The sequence below is a fragment of the Acinonyx jubatus genome, chromosome A3, assembly GCF_027475565.1.
Source record: "Acinonyx jubatus isolate Ajub_Pintada_27869175 chromosome A3, VMU_Ajub_asm_v1.0, whole genome shotgun sequence".
NCBI lineage: Eukaryota > Metazoa > Chordata > Mammalia > Carnivora > Felidae > Acinonyx > Acinonyx jubatus.
The window spans coordinates 8344392-8369334 of NC_069388.1; the positions used below are offsets into that span (position 1 = coordinate 8344392).

General features: G+C 47.4%; 1 protein-coding gene across 2 annotated transcripts; it reads left to right on the forward strand.

Moving 5' to 3' along the window:
- Positions 1 to 665: 665 nt before the first annotated feature.
- Positions 666 to 20491, forward strand: LOC106970319 (1,25-dihydroxyvitamin D(3) 24-hydroxylase, mitochondrial). 2 transcript variants are annotated; one of them, XM_027046695.2, is made up of 12 exons: positions 666 to 1310; positions 1520 to 1710; positions 2935 to 3028; positions 5029 to 5125; positions 7964 to 8055; positions 8703 to 8871; positions 10471 to 10616; positions 14069 to 14235; positions 15068 to 15146; positions 15616 to 15813; positions 16585 to 16704; positions 19035 to 20491. In XM_027046695.2, the coding sequence occupies exons 1-11, from the start codon at positions 1053 to 1055 to the stop codon at positions 16693 to 16695; spliced, it is 1602 nt and encodes a 533-aa protein (XP_026902496.2). In that variant the 5' UTR covers positions 666 to 1052; the 3' UTR covers positions 16696 to 16704; positions 19035 to 20491. The 2 variants fall into 2 exon arrangements, with proteins under 2 accessions (XP_026902496.2, XP_026902497.2); XM_027046696.2 differs by having other exon boundaries at positions 8760 to 8871; positions 19035 to 20490.
- Positions 20492 to 24943: the final 4452 nt, after the last annotated feature.

Here is a 24943-nt window from a genome sequence, read left to right on the forward strand (position 1 = left end):
TAATTCATTAAATCTTCAGAAGAACCGAGCAAATGGAGCAGCCAGGGAGGAGCCTGCAAACCCAGCTGGCTCTCCTCGCCCCGGCGAAGACCCGAAGGTTGAAATGCCCTCTCTGGATGCCTTTCACTAAGCCTCAAACACCCCACGCTGGGAGGCGCAGAAAGCCAACCTTCCTCCAGAGAGAGCTGGGTCCAGGCTGGCAAGCCCCGGCTCCCGGGAGGCGCGCGGACCCCGGGGCCCCCCTGAAGGCGCCGGCAGCCTCCCCGGGGCCGCCCTCGGAGACCTCGCCCGCCCGGCAGCGCGATTGTGCAAGCGCGGGGCTGCAGCCTCGGCCGCCACTGCCGGCTCCTGCCCGCCGGGTCAGGGCGGGGAGGCGCGCCGGGCGCACACCCGGTGAACTCCGGGCGGAGTCGGCCGCGCTCCCGCCCGGGGAGCAGCGTACCCGCCACCCGAGGCCCGGGCGCCCTCGCTCACCTCGCTGACTCCATCCTATTTCCACCCCCAGCCCTGCCCTCCGCCCCCTCCCCACCCCCCCGGGTCCCGCGTCCCTCCGGGCCAGGCCAGCCGGGGCCCACTGCGCCCTACCCAGCCTGCTGATTGGCCACCCGGGGCCTGCCCCGTGTCCATAAATACGTGGTCCCTGAGCATGGAGCGTGGAGAGGGACAGGAGGACAGCGCGGCGCCGCGCAGCATCCCTCTGCCCTCATTGACACCTCCACTCCGCGGCTCCGGACCTGGAAGTCAGCCTCGCAGCCCACAGGCGGACCCACATCCCTTCCTTTCCCCTTCCAAGAGACACCCGGCCCCCGGAGGCACTCCTCCAGCGGGTCCCCGCGCCCTGAGGCTGCCGCACGCGGCAGCGCCGAGCATCCTTGCCGCGGTCCTTTCTGCTCCCCTTTCCTCCGCCGCCCCCTGCGTCACACCTGCTGGCCCTCTTCGCCCTTCTCCCCCAGAATCGTCAGCCCCCCCACCAGATCCCGCTCGCGCCTCTTTAACAAAGTCGTGCTTTCCGGTCCCCGCGCGTTCCCACGCCCCAGGTGTCCCCCGCTGCCATGAGCTCCCCCATCGGCAAGAGCCGCTCCCTTGCCGCCTTCCTCCAACAGCTGCGCCACCCGGGGCAGCCCCCCAGAGCCGTGACGTCTGCGGCGTGCACGCCCCCTCGGCCGCGGGAGGTGCCCCTATGCCCGGTGATGGAACGCGGCGAGGCGCAGGACGCGGCCGCCCTGCCGGGTCCCACCAACTGGCCGCTGCTGGGCAGCCTGCCGGAGATTCTCTGGAAAGGGGGGCTCAAGAAACAGCACGACACGCTGGTAAATGCCTCGTCGGGCCCCAATTCCCTCTCCCCTCTCTGCCCCGCGCCCCAAACCCTCCGCGAGACGCGCGGCCGGGGCGCACAGGGCGCTCCGGCGTCGCGGCAGCGGCGGGGGCCCCGGGAGGAAGGAGGCGGGAGGAGGGAGACGCGCTCCCGGGACTGCTCTGGGGGGGACGCGCGCTGACCCGGCCCTGACCTCCGCTGCAGGCCGAGTACCACCGGAAATACGGCAAGATTTTCCGCATGAAGTTGGGTTCCTTCGACTCGGTGCACCTGGGCTCGCCGTGCCTGCTGGAAGCGCTGTACCGCACGGAGAGCGCGTACCCCCAGCGGCTGGAGATCAAGCCCTGGAAAGCCTATCGGGACTACCGCCGGGAGGGCTACGGGCTGCTGATCCTGTGAGTCCGGGCGGCGGCTGGAAGCTGGGAGGGGGTTCTCCGCAGGGTCCCCTTCCTACGCAGCGGGACACGAAAGCCCCCACCAGGCGCAGTCTCCAACTCCTGCCTGGATCAGAACGGGTTGCACGCAACTGTACTGCGCGCCCACCGCCTGCGTCGTCTCTGGCCACTGGGCAGGGCCATGCCTTTCCGTCCAAGAAAGCCCAAAAGGGTTCTACAAATAGCGGGGTTCAGACTTTGGGGCCGGACAAGGTCGTGAAGTCGCCGTGCCAGGCCAACCTATTCTATACAAAATTATCCCTTACAGTTCTCTGTATTCCCCTTCTCTGAGCTCAAACGCCAGAAATTGACTTCTTTGGCTTTTGACAGTTACCTTTTTTTTTTTCTGGAGGGGAATGGGGGGTTATAACCCAGGTCTAGTCAGAAAGGTGAGGTTCAGGGGCGTCAGGGTTGCACTGTAGGTAAGTAAAGGCCATAATGTGGTGAGATTCCTCAGCTTTTAATGGTTAGCACTTAACAGGTTAGCACGTTTGGGTTTGTTTTTTTTTTTTTAATCCCTAATAGTTGTATTTTGGAGGATAATATATTTACTGGAATTAAAAGCCATAGTTATGCGTGGTGCATCAGAGGCTGTGCCGTCTGCTCTGGGATGAAGGAAGAAGGTGGATGATAAGAATGATAGAGAGGGAGAGAGCATCCCAAGCAGACTCCACACCGCCAGCATGGAGCCTGATGCCGGGCTCAAACTCACAAACCATGAGATCATGACCTGAGCTGAAGTCGAGAGTGGGTCACTTAAGCGACTGAGCCACCCAGGAATGTGACTTTCAACCCGAGTCAGTGACTAGGAGAAGACAACGTTGTTCTCAAACAGATCTGGGTTGCTGGCGAAGGGAATGTTCAGGTACCTACTCTTACTGCTGAGAATTGAGGTACCTGGCCTCCCAAATCAACCCCGCAAGGGCACCTCAAAAGGCCCAAGCCCATATTATCTGGGCTTCACCTTTCTGGTGTAATCTTAGGCGGAGAGGAGAGGTGCTTTTTCACCCCGTTGTGAAACCAGCCCCCAGTGTTCCAATGTGCATATTCTTTGGATAGTTCTTAGCAGGAGTCTCAGTGCTCATTTGATTATTTAGTTCACACAATTCCAGCGCTGGAGGTGCCTTTGCTGCTCCCTTCTTTTCTTTGCAATTTGCTCTACGTATAATTTTGCTTCTCTCCCAGGGAAGGAGAAGACTGGCAGAGAGTTCGGAGTGCCTTCCAGAAGAAACTAATGAAACCAGTGGAAATTATGAAGCTGGACAACAAAATCAATGAGGTTTGCAGGCTGGGGACAGCTTCCCTGGGCCTCCTGGGGAGGGAGAGATGTCTATGGAACTTTAAGTCATAGCTACAAAGTACAGGCGGTTTGGATGGTTCAGGGGTCTCCCTTTACTCCTTGCTGTCTACTTCCTTCTCCCCCAAAACCTTACTCCTCCTTCCTTCCCTCTTGTGCAAAGTAACATCTCAGTGAGAGAACGATGACAAGCAGAGACTCTGGTATTCCGGTCTTGGATTTGAACCTCAGCCCTCCACCCTCTGGCCCTGTAAACTGACTATACCCTTAACTTCCCTAAGCTTCACTCTCCTACTCTATAAACTGGGCCTCACAGGATTAAATGAGATAATGCTTATAAAATTCCTAGGTCATGCCATTTAAGCTGGGTTTTGCAGGATGAGTAGGAGTCTTCAAGCCAGAGCAAGTGTAGAAAGGCGTTCAGGCAGAAAGAATAGCCTGCTGAAAATAGTCAGATGACATGATGTGTTCAGGAAATAGTACGTTCAGTGCAGCAGAGGTGAGGCTGTCTGTGCAATGATGCTGGACAGAGGGCAGCTCTTAACAATGTTTTTGTACCATGATAAGGCATTTAGACATTGTCCTTTAGTTAACAAGGGCCAAAGAGGGAGGGATTTAAGCATACAGTAATCTCTTTACTCCTGTTCACTTTGGGTGTTTATTTGGAACTGAACTTGGACCCAGAAAGGATCATATAGGTGCAAGAGTGCCAACCCAGGAGGTTTCAGGGACCAGGTAATGAATCTAAATGTATAAGGAAGGCCCAGCAGGGATTTTTGCAAACAGGATAGGGCATGCCCTTTCTAGGAGCGACAGCTGCCCCATTCCAGCAAATGACTGTCACGTGGGGATGCGGACCTAGTGGCTCCAGATTTTATCATTATTATTATTTTTTGGCTAAGTGGTGAAAATTCCATATGTTGATGAGAAATTTCTGGATTTTGGGGGGGAAACAAATGCAAAGTACTTTTTAATGCACTAAGTGGACAAATTCACAATGCCCGTGGGTGGGCTTTGTACTCACACATACCTTGTTCCAGGCCCCAGCATGGCCGCTTTGCAGCCACGTGTCCAAGGGCGAGTGCCTTAGCCTCACTTAAAGCCCATTCTCTTGTCTGTTCTGCGGGAAATGGAAGGAAAATCGTATTTCTTACCTCACAGAGTTGTGGGGATCCACTAACGTAGCACGCTTCAGGCACTGCTTGGTACTATACAAGCCTTGTAAAATGTGAGGCTTTAGCCATCAAAAACCCTGATTTGGGGGTGCCTGGGTGGCTCAGTCTGTTAAGTGTCCAGCTTGGGCTCAGGTCATGATCTCACGGTTCGGGAGTGCAAGCCCCACATGGAGCTCTCTGCTGTCAGTGCAGAGCCTGCTTTGGATCCTCTGTTCCCCTCTCTCTCTCTCTCTCTCTGCCCGTCTCCTTCGTGTTCTCTCTCTCTCTCTCTCTCAGAAATGAATAAATAAACACTTAAAAAAAAATCCTGATTTTGGCCACTGGCATCTAGAGCTCTTACATAACATGTCCCAGGTCACAGAGCTATTTAGCAAAGGAGCTGTGTCTAGAATTTGCAGTTTTTTCTGGTCCCAAGTTCAAAACGCTTAACATGACGCCAGCTAGTAAGGAGATATTTGCTAGCCCAGGTATGGAGGCAGCAAACCTCATAGGGCTTGGGGTGTTGTGACAACTTGGTTGATTCTGATTAGAAGAAATGTTTTCCTTTTCTTAAATTTAGATCAAGAGCTGAAACCTAAGATTTTGGGTGGTTGCGGGAAAAGCTGAGAAAATAACCCAGGACGAGGTTGTTAGGGCAGGAGGTGAGCCCCCGCAGGAGAATATGCAGTTAGTGTTGCTTCATAATGAATAACGTTATAAGCAGTGAACATACAAGGTAGCAAACCCCGAAGTCAGCGTACTGAGCTTTTAACCTTTTGTTTTCCTTTAATGACTGAAATGTGTCTTTTGTGGTTTCTTTCCTTTAAGGTCTTGGCTGATTTTATGGGTAGAATAGATGAGCTCTGTGATGAGAGAGGCCGCATTGAAGGCTTATACAGCGAACTGAACAAATGGTCATTTGAAAGTAAGTTTGTCAGGGTACCTGGGTGGCCCAGGCGGTTAGGCGGCTGACTCTTAATCTCCACTTAGTTCTTGATCTCAGGGTTGTGAGTTCAAGCCCCGCGTTGGGCTCTGCACTGGGTGCCAAGCCTACTTAAAAAACGAAAGTAAGTTGCCTTCGCCGTCTTGTTCGTTTGATTTTCCAAGGGATTTTGAGGCTAAAACGTGGCTCTGAGGATAGTTCCTCTATAGCCACGTACTGTTGCTGACAAAGAAGGGCCACCTGCACAGTCTTTTGTGCTTTCGGGCACTTAAGTTATGCTTTGCACTATAGGTTGTTCGTACAGTCATTCAACAAATATTTATTGAACACCTGCTATGTGCCCGGCACCGTGTTCGGTCCTAGAGATAGAGCAGCGAACAAAACAGGCGATGACTGGGCTCCCATGGAGCTTAGGGTCTGGTAGGGGTGACAACCAACCAGTAAACACACTTTATTATATACTTTGCCAAGAGGTAAGGTAAGGTATGCGATAAAGAACGGTAGTGCCCAGAGGAGGCAAGTCTGCTTTGGTTTAGGAGACAGTCGAGGTGACACCTAAAAGAACAAGTCACAGGGCATCTGTGGGAAGATTTTTCCAGACTGTGGAGACAGGCAGGGCACATCCCCCTGAGGAGGAAGCATGGGCGATTCGTCCGAGGCTCTGAGTGGGTGGGTGGGTGGGGGAAGGGAAGGAGGAGCCTTCCCAGAAGGGAAGGAGAACCGAGCCAGGGGCCGGAGGAGGTCTCAGCCAGCACTCGGGCTTTTAGTTCAAGTCTGATGGTGAGCCATGGAGGGTCCCAAATAGAAGCTGGGGATGATCCCTTTCTTCAGGGAACCCTCAGGGAATAGCAAGCAGGGCTCTGCCTGGCCCAGGACGCTGCCCAGGGGCGAGAGGCAAGGAAACGCTTTTTGTAGAGTGGGCAGGCACCTGACCGAGGAAGTTCAAGGCTGTGGGAGAATCCGAAGGGCTGCATCAGCTGAGGTCGGTCATGGCCCTGGTGCCGTATCAGCTAAGTCCTGGAAGATGAGTAGGAATTCACCAGGTGAAGGTGAATGAAGGAGCAAAGAAAGAACAGGAAGGCGTTCAGAATGACGGGAGCGTGTCCTGCAAGGGAGGGGCACCGCGAGGGCAGAGGATGGGAGGAAGGCAGCAGCCGACCCCTGTGAACCAGGGATGGGAATTCGGTTTTGAGCACGGGGGCACCTGGAAGTGATGTTCTACGAAGCGTTTTTAGCAGAGGGGGGCTTGGGCTGATGTGCTGGAAGGATCGCTCTGGATGCTACTGTGAGGGATCGGAGAGGGCACCCCGGGAGGCAGGCTTTTGTCCGGACCTGTCTCCCCCATCAGCCCAGCCTCACTTTAAATTTTTTTGTTTACATTTATTTATTTTTGAGAAACAGAGTGAGACAAAGCGTGAGTGGGGGAGGGGCAGAGAGAGAAGGAGACACAGAGTCCGAAACAGGCTCCAGGCTCTGAGCCGTCCGCACAGAGCCCGACGCGGGGCTCGAACCCACGAACCGTGAGATCATGACCTGAGCCGAAGTAGGATGCTCAACCGACGGAGCCACCCAGGCACCTCTGAGCCTTACTTTAAAGCTACAGCCCACCCGACTATGTTAGCACATTAGAAAACGCCATGCAAAGAAGAAACCCGCAGAAGGTGTTAAGGGGACGAGGACAGGAAAAAGTGAAGGGATGATTACAGAGGAGGAAAGGGAGTGTATATTTTGGAAACTGTCCACTGGAAATACCCAAATGAAGGAGTATCAAATGCATGTCTTTGCAAGTCAAATAAGATGTGACCATGGTGGTTTAAGAATTATTGTCTAGCGTTATGAGAAGTCTCGAGGAAGGCAGTCCACGGCCGGCACACAACTGATGTCACTGGGGACCCTTTCTATCTTTTTGTTCATCCATCCTTTTTCTTTTTTAATGTTTTTTTAATTTATTTTTGAGACAGAGAGAGACAGAGGGTGAGCAGGGGAGGGGCAGAGAGAGAGGGAGACACAGAATCGGAAGCAGGCTCCAGGCTCCGAGCTGTCAGCCCAGAGCCTGACGCAGGGCTCGAACCCACGAACCGTGAGATCATGACCTGAGACGAAGTCGGACGCTCAACCGACAGAGCCCCCCAGGCGCCCCTTGTTCATCCATCCTTATTGGCCTGTTGCAAAATGGCTACTGCCTCTCCTGGTCTCCCCTCTGCCTTCTAGGCAAAAAGAGGAAGGAAAGAGGGAAGAGTTAAGCCAAACGCACTTGCTCCTTTTATCAAGAAAGTGAAAGTATTTCCTTTAAGCCTCCTTGGCCACGCCTGTTGGCTTCTCAGGCTGCTACCGGAAGCCCAAGCCCGGGAAGTCAGGGAACGTGATTGACACCAGGGTCTAAGATCAATCCAGATTGTTTCCCGAGGACTGATATGTTGACACCCTAAATAAAATCGGGGTTCTCTTAGGAAAGAAATGGGGGAGAATGAGTACAGGTAGGCCGTGAACAATGACTACTATGCATGGTATCCGGGACAAACTCTGACAAAAGCCAGACATTGAAGGACAGATTCATTCGTGTATAAAAATGGTTACATTTTCACCGCGGCATTTCTGACCAGGAGGTTCTGCAGGGGTTGGGTCATGGGGCGTGGAGACAGCTTCTGGAAAGTGGGAAAAGTATCGTCATGCCCCTTTCTCCCAGACTTTCTACCTTTCCTCTGTTCTTTGAAAAGCCCTCACTTTTACAAAAGACGGAATCATGCCTTCAGTAGCCAGCTACTTGGAGACCCCAGTATTGTTGCAATTGTGTGACCGTTGGTTGTTTTTAAATAACAGGCATCTGCCTTGTGCTCTATGAGAAGAGATTTGGACTCCTTCAGAAGAATGCAGGAGATGAAGCTTTGAACTTCATCACGGCCATCAAAACAGTAAGCATCGCCTTGAGGAGCACAATTTTCCTGATTTGCAGAATTTCACAAACACGTCGTGTTTCCCCAGGAGTAGCACACACACGTTATTTTGTCACAGTAGTCAAGTGTTAATTTCAAGGTGTTATGTGTTTTCATGGATGGATGGGCATGGATGGTCATGAACCCGGAAGCATGCTACATCATGGTTTAGGCAAGTTTAAGTAGGTGTTTCAGTTGAAGGTCAGTTGGTGGGAGTCCTATTTCAAAAAGAGTCTGACGTTTTTCAGATGTAAAATTTTTGAATCCTTAGGTCAGAGGGGGTTATAGAGATACTGTGAAGCTGGTATAGAAATGGCTGAAGTTTGGAAATCATTGGAAATTGAAGTCAATAAGAAAGTGATGGTTTTCCTTTTTCCTTCTTGTGTAAAATATTTAGGTCATAGAATCAATTTTTTTTTAATGTTTATTTATTTTCGAGAGAGGGGCACATCCAATGGCAAATCGTCCCAAAGATTGTTTTCAATGTGCTATGGGGCCCGGGGGAGGGTTCCACCCCCAGAGTTGGTGGGAGAGGCCTGGGGGGTGGGGGGGAGTGGGGTCTTTGAGTTCCTGCCTTTTTGGAAGCAGGGGGTGCGGGGTGTGGAGAACGCTCCTCTTCCGGTGAGGCGGTTGTCTTCGAGACCAGGGGAATCCAGAATGAAAAGGCGTTGCGTTCCCCACAGATGATGAGCATGTTTGGGAGGATGATGGTGACCCCGGTTGAGCTGCACAAGAGCCTCAATACCAAGGTCTGGCAGGCCCACACGCGGGCCTGGGACACCATCTTCCGATCAGGTAATGGGGCCACACACACCCGGCATCCCTGTCTCTGGAAGGTCTGGAATGATCCCGATGGAATTTGCTCCTCCTGATTCTTAATGGGCTTTGCAGTCACGAGTTTAGAATCTTCCCGGTGTAGACAAATTCTAAGGAAAAGGCACATGGCAGCTTTCTGCAGTTTCTGGGAACTCGAAGCAGTTAAAAACAGGAGCTTTGGAGTCAGATAGGTGGATGCAAACCCGGGTCTGTCACTGGTGTAGTGGGTTGACCACATGTGCTCTCTCTCTTTCCTCCTCAGTAGTCTTGTCTCAAACGGGCTAATAGTAACAATGCCTACCTCACTGCAACTGTTTCTAGGTCTAGTGTAGATACAGTCAAGACCTGGCTTCTCATAATACCCTGTGGGTCCGAGCTGTTTCTGCTACATTATGAGGGGAATATTGATGCCGAATATTGTTCAATGAGTATCTCTGTGCTTACCAATATGTACCAGTAGGAGGTCCCGTATCCTATCATACCATGCTGTATATTTTATACACACACATAAACATACCCTCATTGAATCGTCACCAAAACCCCTATAAGGTAAGTCCTCCTATTAGCCCTGAGTGACAGAACTGAGACATAAAGGACTAACTTTCTGGCCAGGGTGTGAAGCCAGAGAGAAGGGCTCCCACAGCTCAGACTCTAACTGCTGCACCGCTTACGGCCCTTGTTACTGTTGCCAACCTCACCATTATTATTATCCTGGCTTGGCTGGCACGGTAGACTGAAGGAAGAGAGACGCGTGCCTAGAATGTTCTTTACAAATGTTAGAAGTTTCTACTACTATCGTCAGCATGCACGGGCACTGCAGTGTGTGTGTGTGTGTGTGTGTGTGTGTGTGTGTGTTTGATTACACTGGGGACGGTTCTCTCCTCCTCTATGGCCCAGATTTGGGAGCTCAAGTCCCACTACCTGCACTCGTGACCAAAGTGGCTAGGCACCTGGATCTGGGTACGAGTTCTGATTCCGAGAGTGGACCCGAGTCCCACCTCTGTCTCATGATGGTCTCTTCCACACTCTAAGCTTTTAAACTCAAACTGTGACCTGTAGGCTAACGGTTGTAGCAGCACCTGGGAGCTTGTTAGAAATGCAGATTTCCAGGCCCGCCCCAGACCCCTGATCCCCAATCTGCATTGTAAGAAGATGCCCAGGTGATTCTTGGGCATCTTAAGGTTTGACCAGCCCTGCTCACGCGGTCATCGATCAATAAGGAGGACTTACCTTATAGGGGTTTTGGTGACGATTCAATGAGGATATGTTTATGTGTGTGTATAAAATATATAGCATGGTATGATAGGATACGGGACCTCCTACTGGTACATATTGGTAAGCACAGAGATACTCATTGAACAATATTCGGCATCAATATTCCCCTCATAATGTAGCAGAAACAGCTCGGACCCACAGGGTATTATGACTTAACGATGAGTCAACATTAGCTCATTGGACACATTGTCAGTGTCCCTGCAAAGGCCCTGTAAGGTGTCATGGGGGGATTTCGGCTGGGGTTCCCTCACGCTCGATCCTAATCTTCACCTCACTTCCCTTCCCTCTTCTCTTCTCCAATAGTCAAATCTTGCATCGACAGCCGGTTGGAGCACTATTCTGAGCAGCCCAGCAAGGATTTCCTTTGTGATATTTATCTCCACAATCAGCTTTCCAGGAAAGAACTGTATGCGGCTGTCACAGAGCTCCAACTGGCTGCAGTAGAAACGGTAAGGGCTTGATTTTCCTTTGCTGAATGGTCCAGAAAATCTTCTCGTGATGCATTTTAAAGAGGCATTCAACTCTCTCATTCCACAAGGATTAACTGAGCACTAGTCTAGCAAAAGGGTGCGCGAGACCCAGTGCACAGCCTTGGTCCTTAAACTTGTGACGGGAGGTGAATTCATGTGCTCTATAGCGGAGAAAATCCGTGCGCTCTGTGACAAATACATACGCTCTCTGGGAAGTCAGAAGCAGTAAAATTCCACACCATAGAAAGATAGGTCATCTAGGTTTTTCTTTTTCTTATTCTTTGATAATCTAGATTTTTTAAAAAACTGAACGTATTCTTGAAGGTTGCGAATGTTACCCCAAAGTGCCTGATTGTGGTTGTTACTCTAAAAATATTGCAATGCTCTCTACCAGTCCAATATTTTTTCTTTTTATAAAGTTCATGTATTTATTTGGAGGGAGGGGGGCAGAAACAGTGGGACAGAAGATCCCAAGCGCCCTCCAGGCTATCAGCGCAGAGCCCGGCATGAGGGTCGAACTCATGAACCTGAGCTGAGATCATGTCCCGAGCCGAAATCAAGGGCGAGACACTTAACCGACTGAGCCACCCAGACACCCCTACTTTTTCTGATTTAAAGCTTAAAAAGAGTGAGTCAGGGGAAACTTGGTTTCACCTTGCATGAAACAGCTAATTTTAAATGCCCAAATTCTGTCCCCATGTGCTTGATAGCCGTGGGAGTACCAAATCCAGCCAGACTCCAAATGCACATACTGACAGATGTCCGGATGGGTTTGATTGTCCTTGATCCATTTTTTTGAGCTCTCACTGGCGGGATGCATATTAATATTCCTCGTGATCCAACGTTTCATGCACCTGTAATCTCTAAGAAGAATGGGTCCTGCTTCATTTCTTTTCCGTATTTCCCGTTTCTTTAGTGTCTCTTGTCCACAGAAAACGTAGGGGTTTCTACCTCAGGAGGAACAGCAAAGTTGTAATTTCTCCTCATGCCCCAGAAGGCTTTGAAAGGGGGAAATTCATTTCAGCTCACTTTCATACTGAGTCACTTACCCTAAGAGGATCCTTGGAGGGGTAGAAGTAAAGCCTCACCCTTTATCTTTTGTGTTCAACTGGAATGTGAGCTCCAAGGGCAATGACTTGGTTTTGGACCTGCTGTATTCCCAGGATGTAGAACAGCACTTAGCATATAGTAGGTGCTCAACAAATACTTGGTGAATCAATGAAAGGCCACAGAAACCAAGTGCCCGCTCTGGGCCAGGCGCTGTTCTAGGTGCTTGAAGGAACACCGTGAACCAGAGACAAAGGTCTTGGCCTTCATGGAACTTAACCACTAGCAGGGAAGACCAACCAGACACATGTAAACAAACAAATAAATATGATCATATCAGATAGTGGTAGGAGATATGGAGGAAACCATCAGAGTAAGGGGATAGAAGGGGAGGGCAGGGTACACTCTCTGGGGGAGTGATACGGAAATGGTGACAGGGAGCCGACCATGGGAGGATCTGGGGGAAGAGTCCTCCCGGTAGAGGAAATAGCATGTGCAAAGGGTCTGGAGCAGCAAAAACATTGGAGCTGGAGACCTGGCAAATGTGGTCAAGTTGACATTGCAGAAGTCCGGGGGCCGTGTTAGCCAGCAGCCTTAGTAAACCATTCAGATTTTATGACACCTGTGATGGAAACGTTGCAGGGCATTATAAGCAGGGGAGTAGCCTGATGGAATTTATGTCTTGAAAAGAGGGCTCGGGTGGGGTGGAAGGTGCACTCCGCGTAGGAAGAGTGGAAGCAGGGAAATGAGCTACGTGATGCATCTCCTCCACGGAGGTCAGGCCGGGATACTTAGGGCCTGTGAGGTCTCCCAGGGCCCTCCCCCCTCGATTCAGCCCCTGCAGTTACCCAAAAAGGCCCCGGCTGTCTTACAAGGCTTTGGCGAAAGCTACAATCATTTGTCTTCTGGAAACTCTATTTGGTACTTGCGGTAAGGGACCCGCTGATATGGTTAAATGTTTCCTTTTTAGTCCTGGCAATTCTGGAAGTCACTTTTGGAAAATCAGAGAAATTTGAAAGTGTATCTAATTTGGTGGCTACGCCCTCTTCCTGTTTTGTAAATTGGACTCTTGTAATAATGCCCGCCAGGGTTTGTTTGCATCTGAGGCCACCGGTCTTCCCATGAAGAAGGTTTGCCTTGGAGGCATCTTCTTCCCAAAATAGTAAATACCATTGGCTCCAAATCTTCTCGCACTTTGCTCATTTATGTGAGTGGCACATGCAATTGGCAGAAGATCTTCGTGTCTGCAATGACCGTTTTTACAGGAATATTTGGCTTATGTTAAGTAAGAAAATAAAAATAAAATAAAGACCTAAAAACAAATACATATGACTACCAGTGGTGAATATCATGAAGCTGAAAGCTATGCTGGCTATTTCTGCCCATATTTTTTCTCTTCTTGTTGCCTTTGGAAAGGAAGTAAAACACTCCACTTAAGGGACCATGAGCCTGTGTCAGAAACTGTGGCTGGTTCCTTGAAATACTCAACGTGATGCTGGAATTTCTTATTTTGCTATTGGCCCCCTCCTGCAAGGGTTCTGTGCATGTGGCGGAAACTCTGGGTTTCACAGATTCAATTCCAGAAATGCATTTTTTCGTGTGCATTTGCACTGTAAAGTTAAAAAGAAAAAAAGACTCATTAGCAAAGCTGCTAGGATCCCCATCCCTCTCTCGCCACTGAAGTTTTCTCTCCATTGTCTATTTTAAAAATGTTTAATTAAATGTTTTCCTTATTTTGACATAATCATAGATTCACATACAGTTCTTTTTTTAAAGTAATATTTGTTTTATTTGGGGGGGCAGAATGCAAGTGGGGGAGGGGCAGAGAGAGGGGGACAGAGGATTTGAGGTAGGCTGTGTGCTGACAGGCTCACAGCAGTGAGCCCTATGCGGGACTCAAACTCATGAACCCGCGAGATCATGACCTGAGCTGAAGTCGGATGCTCAACCAACTGAGCCACCCAGGCACCCCTCACATGCAGTTCTAAGAAAAAGTAGAGAGGAGTCCCTTGGACCCTTCACTGACTTTCCACCAGTGGTAACATCTTACAGCAATAAAACCTTATCGCAACCTGGAAATTGATGTGGATACAGAACAGTTTTTGAATCAAACTATATTTTAAGTGTCCCAATGCAGCTGATTATTTAAGGAGTCTACCTTGATTCCCCCAGCTATCCTTAATTGGCATTGTTTATAAAGCAAATCTGAATTTTCACATCCTGTATTGTTTACTGCACAGCGAATAGGGACACGTGAAAAGGCGTCATGAATGCATTTGCAAAGCAAGGTGCTAGGCATCAGCTTGTATTCAGCTCATAACGGTTTTAAGGCAGTTTATTTGCAGAAACTCAAGTTTACAAGTTTATGTCCCTTTGGCTTTCAGACGGCAAACAGCTTAATGTGGATTCTCTACAATTTATCCCGTAATCCCCGGGTGCAACAAAAGCTTCTTAAAGAAATTCAGAGTGTATTGCCTGAGAATCAGATGCCACGGGCAGAGGATTTGAGGAATATGCCATATTTAAAAGCCTGCCTGAAAGAATCCATGAGGTGAGAATACATGGGAAAGCCAAGAAGAATATTCTAGGAAGCCGTTCTCTTAAATACACAGTCAGGGTCTCCGCACCCACAGACAGCACCCACAGTTGATTCAGAAACATTTGTCAAACTGCAAAAAAAAAAGAGCCTTCAGATCATATGACCATATTCTTTTTCTATTACTCATTTCCTAAATCATTTGGGCAAATTCTACTAAAATTTGGGAAAGTCAGTGTCCTCTCCTTTAAATCAGTAATAATAATAATAATAATAATAATAATAATAATAATCTCATGAATGCTATAAGCACTAATTAAGATCAGGGAATAATTGAAGGATATGAAAAGAGGTTGAGCGAGGGAACCATATTATTATTTGATAAGACAAAGAGACATCTTTGTTTTTGAGCCTCTGGTATAAAATGTTCTGTGAAAATTATGGTTCCACCCTTTCTGGAAAACAAAACTCACAACGTGTCAGCATTAGAAACAAACAACTTTCGCTTCAGGAAGGGCAGATGGGAGAACACTAGGACAAATCAAGCTGAAGCGTGACACGTAAAAAACACACATTTGAAGTCTAGAATGAAACAGAAAACCACTTTTGACAGCTACTAAGCAGGGACTGGGGAGTTAACCAACACGATAAAAACAAGGGGTTCAAACAGGAGGTATAAATATCAGGAAGAAAGAGACTGAACTTTACGAGAGTTGTGATCACGCTCCCTTTTTGAGTACAAACTTATGCAGGAATTATTGATTTAACCAGAATCTGCATTTTCTTTGACACTTGATCTAGAAATGGGTCTGTGCTTACCTTTACACCTTTAATTTTGTTTTTTCAGGCTGACCCCAAGTGTACCATTTACAACCCGGACTCTTGACAAAGCTACGGTTCTGGGTGAATATGCTTTACCCAAAGGAGTAAGTAGCATTTGCTCTTGAAGAGCTTTGAAAGACACACTTCATCAGATCTCCATAAACACCTGTCCTGGGAGAGCATTCATTTTGGAAATATGTATATTTTAGGATGTAGTTGACCTGTTGCATCGTACGGTGTTAGATGAATGTTTCGGGGACTCAGAGACCTAGATTCAAGTATCGCCTTGAGTGAGTTACATAACCTCTGAGCCTCAGCTTTCTCATCTGTAAAATGGGGATAATAATGGAACGTACCCCCTGGGGTTGGTGAGAGTGTGATGCAACATTTTAAAGTTCTTCACCGGTTTATCGCCTGGTACATTTCTAGTACTAAACACGGCCTGCCAGTCACCATATTATAAACTTGGGGGTTGCTTTTACATTTGTAAGGTGATCACTTCTGTAAATTTTGCTCTTCAAATGTTTTCTTCTAGTGATTTTTAAGTGCTTTTGTGTTTCTGTGTGTTTTTAGACGGTGTTGATGCTCAATACCCAGGTGTTGGGATCCAATGAAGAAAATTTTAAAGATTCCAGTCAGTTTAGGCCCGAACGGTGGCTTCAGGAGAAGAAAAAGATTAATCCTTTTGCGCATCTTCCGTTTGGTGTTGGGAAGAGAATGTGCATCGGTCGCCGACTGGCTGAGCTCCAGCTCCACTTGGCTCTGTGCTGGGTAAAACTCTGGTTTCTTTCTTTCTTTCTTTCTTTCTTTCTTTCTTTCTTTCTTTCTTTCCTTCTTTCTTTTTTCTTTCCTTCCTTCCTTCTTTCTTTTTTTTCTTTCTTTCTTCCTTTGTTTCTTTCTTTCCTTCCTTCCTCCTTTCTTTTCTCTTTCTTTCTTTCTTTCTTTCTTTCTTTCTCCTTCCTTCCTTCCTTCCTTCCTTTCCTTCCTTCCTTCCTTCCTTCTTTCTTTTTTCTTTCTTTCCTCCCTTCTTTCTTTTTTCTTTCTTTCTTTTCTTTTCTTTCTTTCTTTCTTTCCTTCTTTCTTTTTTCTTTCCTTCCTTCCTTCCTTCTTTTTTTTCTTTCTTTCTTCCTTTGTTTCTTTCTTTCCTTCCTTCCTCCTTTCTTTTCTCTTTCTTTCTTTCTTTCTTTCTTTCTCCTTCCTTCCTTCCTTCCTTCCTTCCTTCCTTCCTTCTTTCTTTTTTCTTTCTTTCTTTCTTTCTTTCTTTCTTTCTTTCTTTCTTTCTTTCTTTCTTTCTTGTGTTTATTTATCTTTGAGAGGAGAGGGGCAGAGAGAGAGGGAGACACAGAACCGAAAGGAGGCTCCAGGCTCGGAGCTGTCAGTGCAGGGCCTGACGCAGGGCTCGAACTCACGAGCTGTGAGCCAAAGTCGGATGGTTAACCGACTGAAGCCCCTGCACTCTGATTTCTGCATTTGTGCTCTGTGCTACTCCACCACCCAGGAGAAGAGGGGTAGCGCTACCTTTTCTGTGCATGTGTGTTCCAGATCGTCCGCAAATACGACATCGTGGCCACGGACGACAAGCCCGTAGAGATGCTGCACCTGGGTATTCTGGTACCCAGCCGGGAGCTCCCCATAGCTTTCCGCCAGCGGTAAGAGCCTCAGGTGAGCATCCGGGGTGCTGTGGACGACCAACGAGTGAGCTGAGCTCAGAGGTCAACCACACTTGGCTTTGAATCCCTGCTCACCTCTGATTTGCTGGGTGACCTTGAGTAGTTTTCGAACCTTTCCGTGTCCATTTTCTTTTCATTTGTAAAGTGGGGACCGAAATTGTATCTCACTAGAAAGTTGATATGATACTAAATACTCAACTGAGCCGAAATCCTAGCATCAACTATGTGCTCAGTAAAGACAAGCTGCCGTTATGGGTTTCGTGTGTGAATAGCAGGGGTGGACAACCTGTTTCTGTAAAGGGCCGGGTGGCAGATATTTTAGGCTTTGCAGGCCCGAGGCCTCCCCCACGTCCCCTTAACCCTCTGCCTCGTAGCTCGGAAGCAGCCTTGCAGGACTCATCAACAAACAGGTGTGGCTGCTGTGTTCGTTTTCTATTGCTGCCGTTACAGATTACTAAAACAAATGAAATACAAATTGCTAACGCTTGTGTTAAATAATAAATGTATTCGCTGAACGGATTTGTGGGTCAGAAATCCGACCCAGCTCTTACCAGGCTAAAGTCAAGGTACTAACAGGGCTATCTAGATTCCTTTCTAGAGGTTCCAGGGGAGAGTCCATGCTCTTGCTAATTGGGGTTCTTGGCAGGTTAGTGCTGCTGGTGGAGGGCAGCTGGTCCCAGCTCCCGAGGCACCTGCGTTCCTTGGCTCATGGCCTCTTCCTCCATTTTCAGAGCTAGTCAGAGCGGCCAAGTCCCTCTCCAGGCTTCCAGTCTCTCCTCCTTCTGTCATTCAGAATAATCTCCACCCCCCCCCCCACAACCCCTCCCAGGGGCGCCTGGGTGGCTCAGTCGGTTAAGCGTAGTCGGTTAAGCGTGTCTGACTTCGGCTCAGTTCAGGATCTTGCGGTTGGTGAGTTCGAGCCCCGCGTCGGGCTCTGTGCTGACAGCTCAGAGCCTGGGGCCCGCTCCAGATTCTGTCTCCTTCTCTCTCTGCCCCTCCCCCGCCCACACTCTGTATCTCTCTGTTTCTCAAAAATGAGTAAACATCAAAAAATTAATAAAACAAAATAATCTTCCCATCTCAAGGTCCATACACATAATCTCATCTGCAAAGTTCCTTTCGCCATGCATTCACAGGTTCTGGACATGAGAGCATAGCCATTGTCCCAGGGCTATTATTCTGCCTACCGAGACTGTTCCAGTAAAACTTTATTTATAAATGCAGGTGGTATGCTTATTTGACCCCAGGGCTTTGATTTCCAGACCCTGGAATGTAAGTGTATATATTTACTACCCTGTATTAAATACAGTGTAACACTTTTTCTGCATTGTACCATTCACTGCCTTTTCCAACTGTATACGTGTTCTCTTACCACCTTCACAGCTGTGGCCATATGCACGTACCAGCTACTATTTATTTAATCAGTACTTGATTGTTTCCTTGAAATTAACACAGACCTAATAGTATACTTTAGCCTTATTTCCCAGGCAATAATTTCCTTGATGAAATGATAAGTGTTTCAGTTCAGTTATTTTTCCCGAATGCACAATAAAATGAATTTTTAACTATTAAGGGTGATACACACTGAGCTTGAAAAATCTCTACTCTCATCTTCCGGGGAAAGATGACACTTCCAGAATCAGGCTTTCTAGCATCATATGCCACTATTCAGTCTCATTCTGCCCTCTCAAAAGCCTCAACTGGGATTTACCTAGAACTGGCTGCAATTTGCTAACTGAGAGTGAAGGGGAGTTTGCTGACAGGTGGATTATTGCGGGAAATATGCATTTGCAGATGAAATTTCCCCCCATGTGTCTGGCATTAGACAATTGTCACATTCTGAGCATCCCAACAGAATGGAATCAAGTAGGATAACGAAGGAATTTTCGATTAATTTTGAAACGCCCAAGTCTTCAGCAAGGACAGCACGCACACTTATCATAAGAGAACCACACCTTCGACACGAGCCCCTGGCATTTTTGGTGTGAACACTTATTTTTTCGCTAATAATTCCTCTCGTTTAATTATAATCCTTTATTTATTTTTTTTTAATTTTTTTTTCAACGTTTATTTATTTTTGGGACAGAGAGAGACAGAGCATGAACGGGGGAGGGGCAGAGAGAGAGGGAGACACAGAATCGGAAACAGGCTCCAGGCTCCAAGCCATCAGCCCAGAGCCTGACGCGGGGCTCGAACTCCCGGACCGCGAGATCGTGACCTGGCTGAAGTCGGACGCTTAACCGACTGCGCCACCAGGCGCCCCTAATTATAATCCTAATTATAATCCTTTAATGTATAATTGGGGTTTACTTTACTTTCCAGAATTTTTTTTTTTTTTTGTACCATGACCGAGAGCAGCGATTTTTACCCTCTTGCAAGAATGGTCCTTATGGCTTCTACGTTACTGGAAAGCAAACTGCAAAAGCTAGAGCCTGCAACAGTGCACAAAGGACAGTTGGATCTAGACGCTTCTACTCATTCTTCGATACAATTGTTCCGGAAGCTGCACTATGTAGACGATGGCATTTAATAAGATTGTATCTGGCTCCGGAGAGCAGACTGAGTGTTGGGAGACAAGACACTACAGGGTATGCTGCTGGCTTACCCCGAACCTGTGTCTGCACCGGCTTGGCTTAGAGAATTGTTCAGGATCCTGTTTTCTTTTGCATCTCACCGTGACGTGACAGGGAGGCTGGGCCTTTATTTGTCAGTTAGTCTGCAGACGTCACGACATGTTTCTGTCCCCACCCTTCCAAATTCACACCGCTTGGATCTTTACTTCTCGAGAGTGAGTTTACGTTTCATGATGTTAAGCTAAATTGTCTGGGGCTTGGGGTTAATAATGACAGTCCGTCTATTGTAACTCTGCTTAACGTGATATTGGGGAAAATACTTGTTTATCACGTCAGCAAAACTAAATGTTAAGGTTACCGGGTCTCCGTGAAACTGCATTTTTCCTGTTTTGAAATTGCAGCATTCTTGGGAAATTAGAGAAGAACTCTATTTTAAGAAGTACTTTGATGAAGTCAGAACCTTATTTAAGAATGCCTTACTGACATACTGTGGCATCATTTCGTGAGAGGATTCTGAAATTCTTTATTCAGGTAATGGATTTCCTCTATGGCATTAAGAAGTGAATCAGCGGTTTTTTAAAGTGTGTATGTGTGTGTACTGTAATGGAAATTTGCTTACGTCATTTTTAAAAATATATACGGTATTTGATTTAGGATCTGTGGTTTAGAGCAGTGTTCCCCAAAGTCCAGCCACAGTTTAAAAATATTCAGTGACTTATCATGCCTTAATTTTCCCCTCCATAGAATGGAACAGTAGTAAAGTGTGTATATGTTATAGATTTGCTGTATCGACCATGTTATGCGATTTCAACTCCCTGAGACAATACAGTTTCGTAATGGAAAATGCACAGAGATTTATACAATACTTACGAAACTTTGTGAAAAAACATGTGTACGTATGGTTTATTTTTATATATATTTACTACTACGTTTCCTAAAAACATACTGTATGTTTCTGTATATTTGATAGGTTTCTCTTTTTAGGTTATATTTTTAGGATATTTCAGAAGTGTACTTTTATATCATTCCATTTGAATGATTATGTACATATCACTAAAATAGATGTATGCTTTCTCCCTACTGTGAAATTATTTTGTAGGATTCTAAACCCACATGTCATCAGATCTCATCTGTAGATCTTCATTGAACTCCCTGAAAATCAGAATAAAAGTTTCCAAATATTCCAAAAAGGTTTCCTCTTCATTGCATCTGTTGTCTTACTAGGAAATTTTCTCAGTGTGGCCATTTTACAAGCCCCGGATCACAAAATCTACTCTTACACACAGCTGGACTCGTCCAGGACAGTTTTACAGAAAGATAATCATTTGAATGGCAACATAGTTTTCCATTTTTTGCTGCTTAAATATTTTTCAAGTCCATCTAGTTCTCTTTTTTTAATGTTTATTTATTTTTGAAAGAGAGAGAGAGCACACACATGGCGAGAAGAGGGAGACACGGAATCTGAAGCAGGCTCCGGGCTCTGAGCTGTCAGCACAGAGATCGACACGAGGCTCTAACTCACAAACCGTGAGATCATGACCTGAGCTGAAATCGGACCCTCAAGCCGCTGAGCCACCCAGGCGCCCTGAGTCCATTTAGTTCTATCTGAACCACCACCTCCCTCCGGATGATTGCAGACCCTCCCAGCTGCTCTCCAGTCTTTCTTCGCCCACTGGCTGTATTAGCCTCCTCAAACCCCAAACCTGATTTTGTCTTATCCCTGCTTCTGTGGTGTTCCACTGCTTCTATGAAAGGATCCAATTTCTTAAGCCAGACGTCAGTGTCCTGGCATATTCGGCCTCTCTGAACCACAGGCCCCAGCCCACATCGCCCACACCCAGATGCCTCTGGACCCCTCCACACTGGCTTCTGCCAGTTTCTTTGATTCCTTCAACACTATCGGCCCACAGGCTTTGCACCTGCGGTCCCTCCTCTTACCATCTTCCCTCCTGGCACATTCTTTACCTGCTCTTCTCCTATGCACCAGTCAGAGATCAGCTCAAGCTTCCTAGAGGAAGTCTTCCTTGATGACTAAGATGCCCCAGAGGCTGACCCTGGCATCGGGATTCATTAAGGAAGTGATTCCAGAAGATACTGTGAGAGGCTGAGGGCAGCAGGGTAGGAAAAGGAGCCGAAGGCAGTGCAGCTTGGGGAACGTTCCAGCTTCCTGATCCTCTGGGGAGCTCTGGGCTTGTAGCTTACAGCATGGCTGGTTTGATCTGTGGGAACAACTCCCAGGCCGCACCGTGGGGCTGTCCTCTCTAGCTCTTAGTGGTGTCCACACAGAGCAGCCTCAGAAGCCCAGATTCATCCTGTTGATGGGATTCATGCCAAGTCATAAGACCTCTTCCCTGAGGCCCGGTGGTCAGTGTGGAGTATGGTGCTGGTCACAGGGCAAATGTAACTCAGATGTATTAAGATTGTCACCAGTCATGCATGCCATTCAGTGCCTGTTCTGTCTCCCTTAAGACCGGCTCAATTCTTTAGCTTGAGCAAAAGCCTAGTGGATGTTTCTAAGAAACCAGCTCATGTCACCATGGAGAAGACAGTCCACTCACTTCGTGGTGTCCAGATAATTTTCTGAGAGAGCAAGAGGGAAGAAAAGAGAGAAGGAGAAGACAGGGAGGAAGGAAGGAGAGAACTGAGAGATGGAGGGACTCCCTCGACGTTTGTGGTGGAGATTCCACACACTGGCACTGACCGCCTGACGGGCAGATCATTGATGGAGTAACTACTCATACGCAGGTGGTCGAGTGGAGTTGCATCACACGCACGCATTCGGCCCATGCAAACTCGACCACCCATGCCCAGGGTGGAGGACCGACTGAGAGCAGGTGACACAAGTGATTCCAAGAACCTCCCTCCACGAGGAGCTGGTTGGACCTGGAGACCCAGCTTCCGTCCCATTTCTCATACACATCTCAAAGTGTGAGTGTCTTCCGGGCCTGTATGCGGCCTGAGGAGTCAAGGATGTGCATTTTCACATGACCTAGACCGTAGACATGAGCGAACCACTTCACGGTGTTTCCAGCCAAGAGAGCAGAAATGTCTTCCAGCCCTGGAGGGAATGAGAGCTGTGTGGACGGATAAGAGACGATACTTTGTCTTTACAATATAACTTGGGGATGGTTTTAGGGAGGTGAAGGTACCTCCAGGCAATTTTGGCCTTGGTGCCATCTTCTACCTCTGTGACTTGGGTTATCTGCTTAACCTCCGTGGGTCTCAGCTGTTCAATGGAGGCTAACACACCTCATACAGAAGTGTTCCTCTAAGGGAAAATTTGACGTGTGCCTAGCCCAGTGCATGGCACAGAGCAGTAATGGTGTCCAAAGTCATATTTCTGGATCAAAGGAACAAAAATGAAACAGCTCCCCTTATAAGCTCTCCTTATAGAGCACGTCAAATAAAATGTTCTGGACCCAGATGGAAAAAATGGGATACAACCACAGCGTCTACAAATTCGGTCAGTTTTATCTCCTTATGGAGCAGGGCTTAGGACACTGGGAGTGCAAGGAATTAGTACTACGGGGTGTTTATTTCTGTTGAGTATTTTCACGAAACTGATGGAGAATTCTCAGAGCAATTAAAAAAAAAATACCGTTTATTCCATCAGACCAATAGTCTCTAATCATGGGAGCTTTTGTGCTAAATATTGGAAACCACATTCCATTTGGTCCAGACAGAGCTGCCAAATACTGATTATTCTAATTCCATCGATCTTGGAATAATCTACTTTTATTCATTGGTATTTTGTTAGGAAGAATTTTTCTTTTTTTTTTTTTTGTTTTAAATTTTTATTTAAATTCCAGTTAGTTAACATATAGAAGAATTTTTCTTCTTCATTTATTTATTTACATGTGTGAGCTTATGACTTTTTAAATAAAGTATAATTTTTCACTATCATTATTTATTTTGATGTTCAAATTGTCCCAGATCTGGCTGGTGGGAGCCTTTTCAGATAGGTTCCTCTGTGTGCGCAAGTGTGTGTGTGTGTGTGTGTGTGTGTGTGTGTGTGTGTGTGTAAAGAGAGAGAGAGAGAGTGGGACAAAAAAACAGAAGTAGTAAAATGCTAATACTTGAGGGATCTGGGTGAAAAGTATATGAAAATTTTTTGTATTGCTCTTTACCTTTAAAAAAATTTTTTTAATGCTTATTCATTTTTGAGAGAGAGAGAGGAAGAGACAGAGCACGAGCAGGGGAGGGGCAGAGAGAGAGAGGGAGACACAGAATCTGAAACAGGCTCCAGGCTCTGAGCTGTCAGCACAGAGCCCCATATGGGGCTTGAAGTCACAACCATGAGATCATGACCTGAGCTGAAATCAAGAGTCAGACGCTCAACCGACTGAGCCCCCCAGGCGCCTCATAGTAGGAGGTATTTTAAGATCTACTTATGTCGGACCCTTGTGAGATTTGACATATGATTTTGGATTTCTAGCTTCCATGGATCCACGGGAGGCCTGATCTTGGGCTCCTGCAATCTCACAAGGGCCATCAGCAGACAGGCTCCTCCCCCAGAGGCAGGGGTGTGCTTCAGGCCCCAGCGTACCTGCCAGCCCTCCTCTGTGTTACCTGCCACACCTCATTTCCTAACTCCATTTTGCACATCCTAGGAATCGCCTACATTTTCCCCTTGGTCTTTCAGGAATCTCCTTGGACTTCCCTGACGTATTAAAGAGCCCAAATATCCTATTAGAACAACTCACATTTACAGAGCGCGTCTGGGTCCTTTCCTGTGCCTTATTCTTCACCGGTCTTGCTGGGGAGCCGGAAATCTTCCCATTTTTTAAATAGGCTTGGAGAAGTCAAACATCTTGCTCAAGAAAAACCCAGTAGGCAGGAAACAGACTCAGCCTGATCTCCCTGACTCCATGGGCCTTACTCATTCCCTCATACTTCGTGGAGCTCAAAGAACCTGCAAATGGGTCAATCCATTAATCTATCAGCAAGTATTTCATATAAACCTGTTGAACAACTCTGGCTGAAAGCCAAGGCTCCATTTATGGTTCAACCTAATATGTTGGACTTCCCCTAATCTCCTGTATTGAACGTTGATCCAAATGACATAATCACTTATTGCTGTCCATGATTGTTCTGTCCTGCAGAACCTCCCTTTATCAGCAAAAAAAATATTTGTGGAACTCTTAATCATCAGGATGCCTTGCACCTGAGGCCATCCGAGTAGCATCAACTCCCAAACACGATGCCTTAGAATTAATGAGAAGATTTGCACCGTGGACACTTTTCCTCCAGATTTGTTTTGCTTTAATGAAAAGGAGCATGAGATACTTTCCGCACATGCTGAGCAGGAAGGTGAACCGAGGAGGAGCAAAAAAAGATCCGGAAGTCAAAAGCCAAGAGTTGGTGGCACAGCCTTGAAGGACGATGAGTGCCTCGTAATTGTTTTTCATTTACATTTGCTCTTTTTTTTTTTTAAATCAGGAGATTTCCTTCCTCAACTCATTTATTGTTAATGCTCCTTGTTTCATTCGCCCAGACTTTGTGACACCGGGCGACATCTCTCGGAGGCCAAAACCAGTAGGTCGGTGGTGGCTGCCCGAAATACAAAATTGAGAAGAATTGGAAAGTTGAGTCCAGATACAGCAGGAAGAGAATCACGATTAGCTCGCAGAATTTCACACCCTGTGTTAGAGATTTATC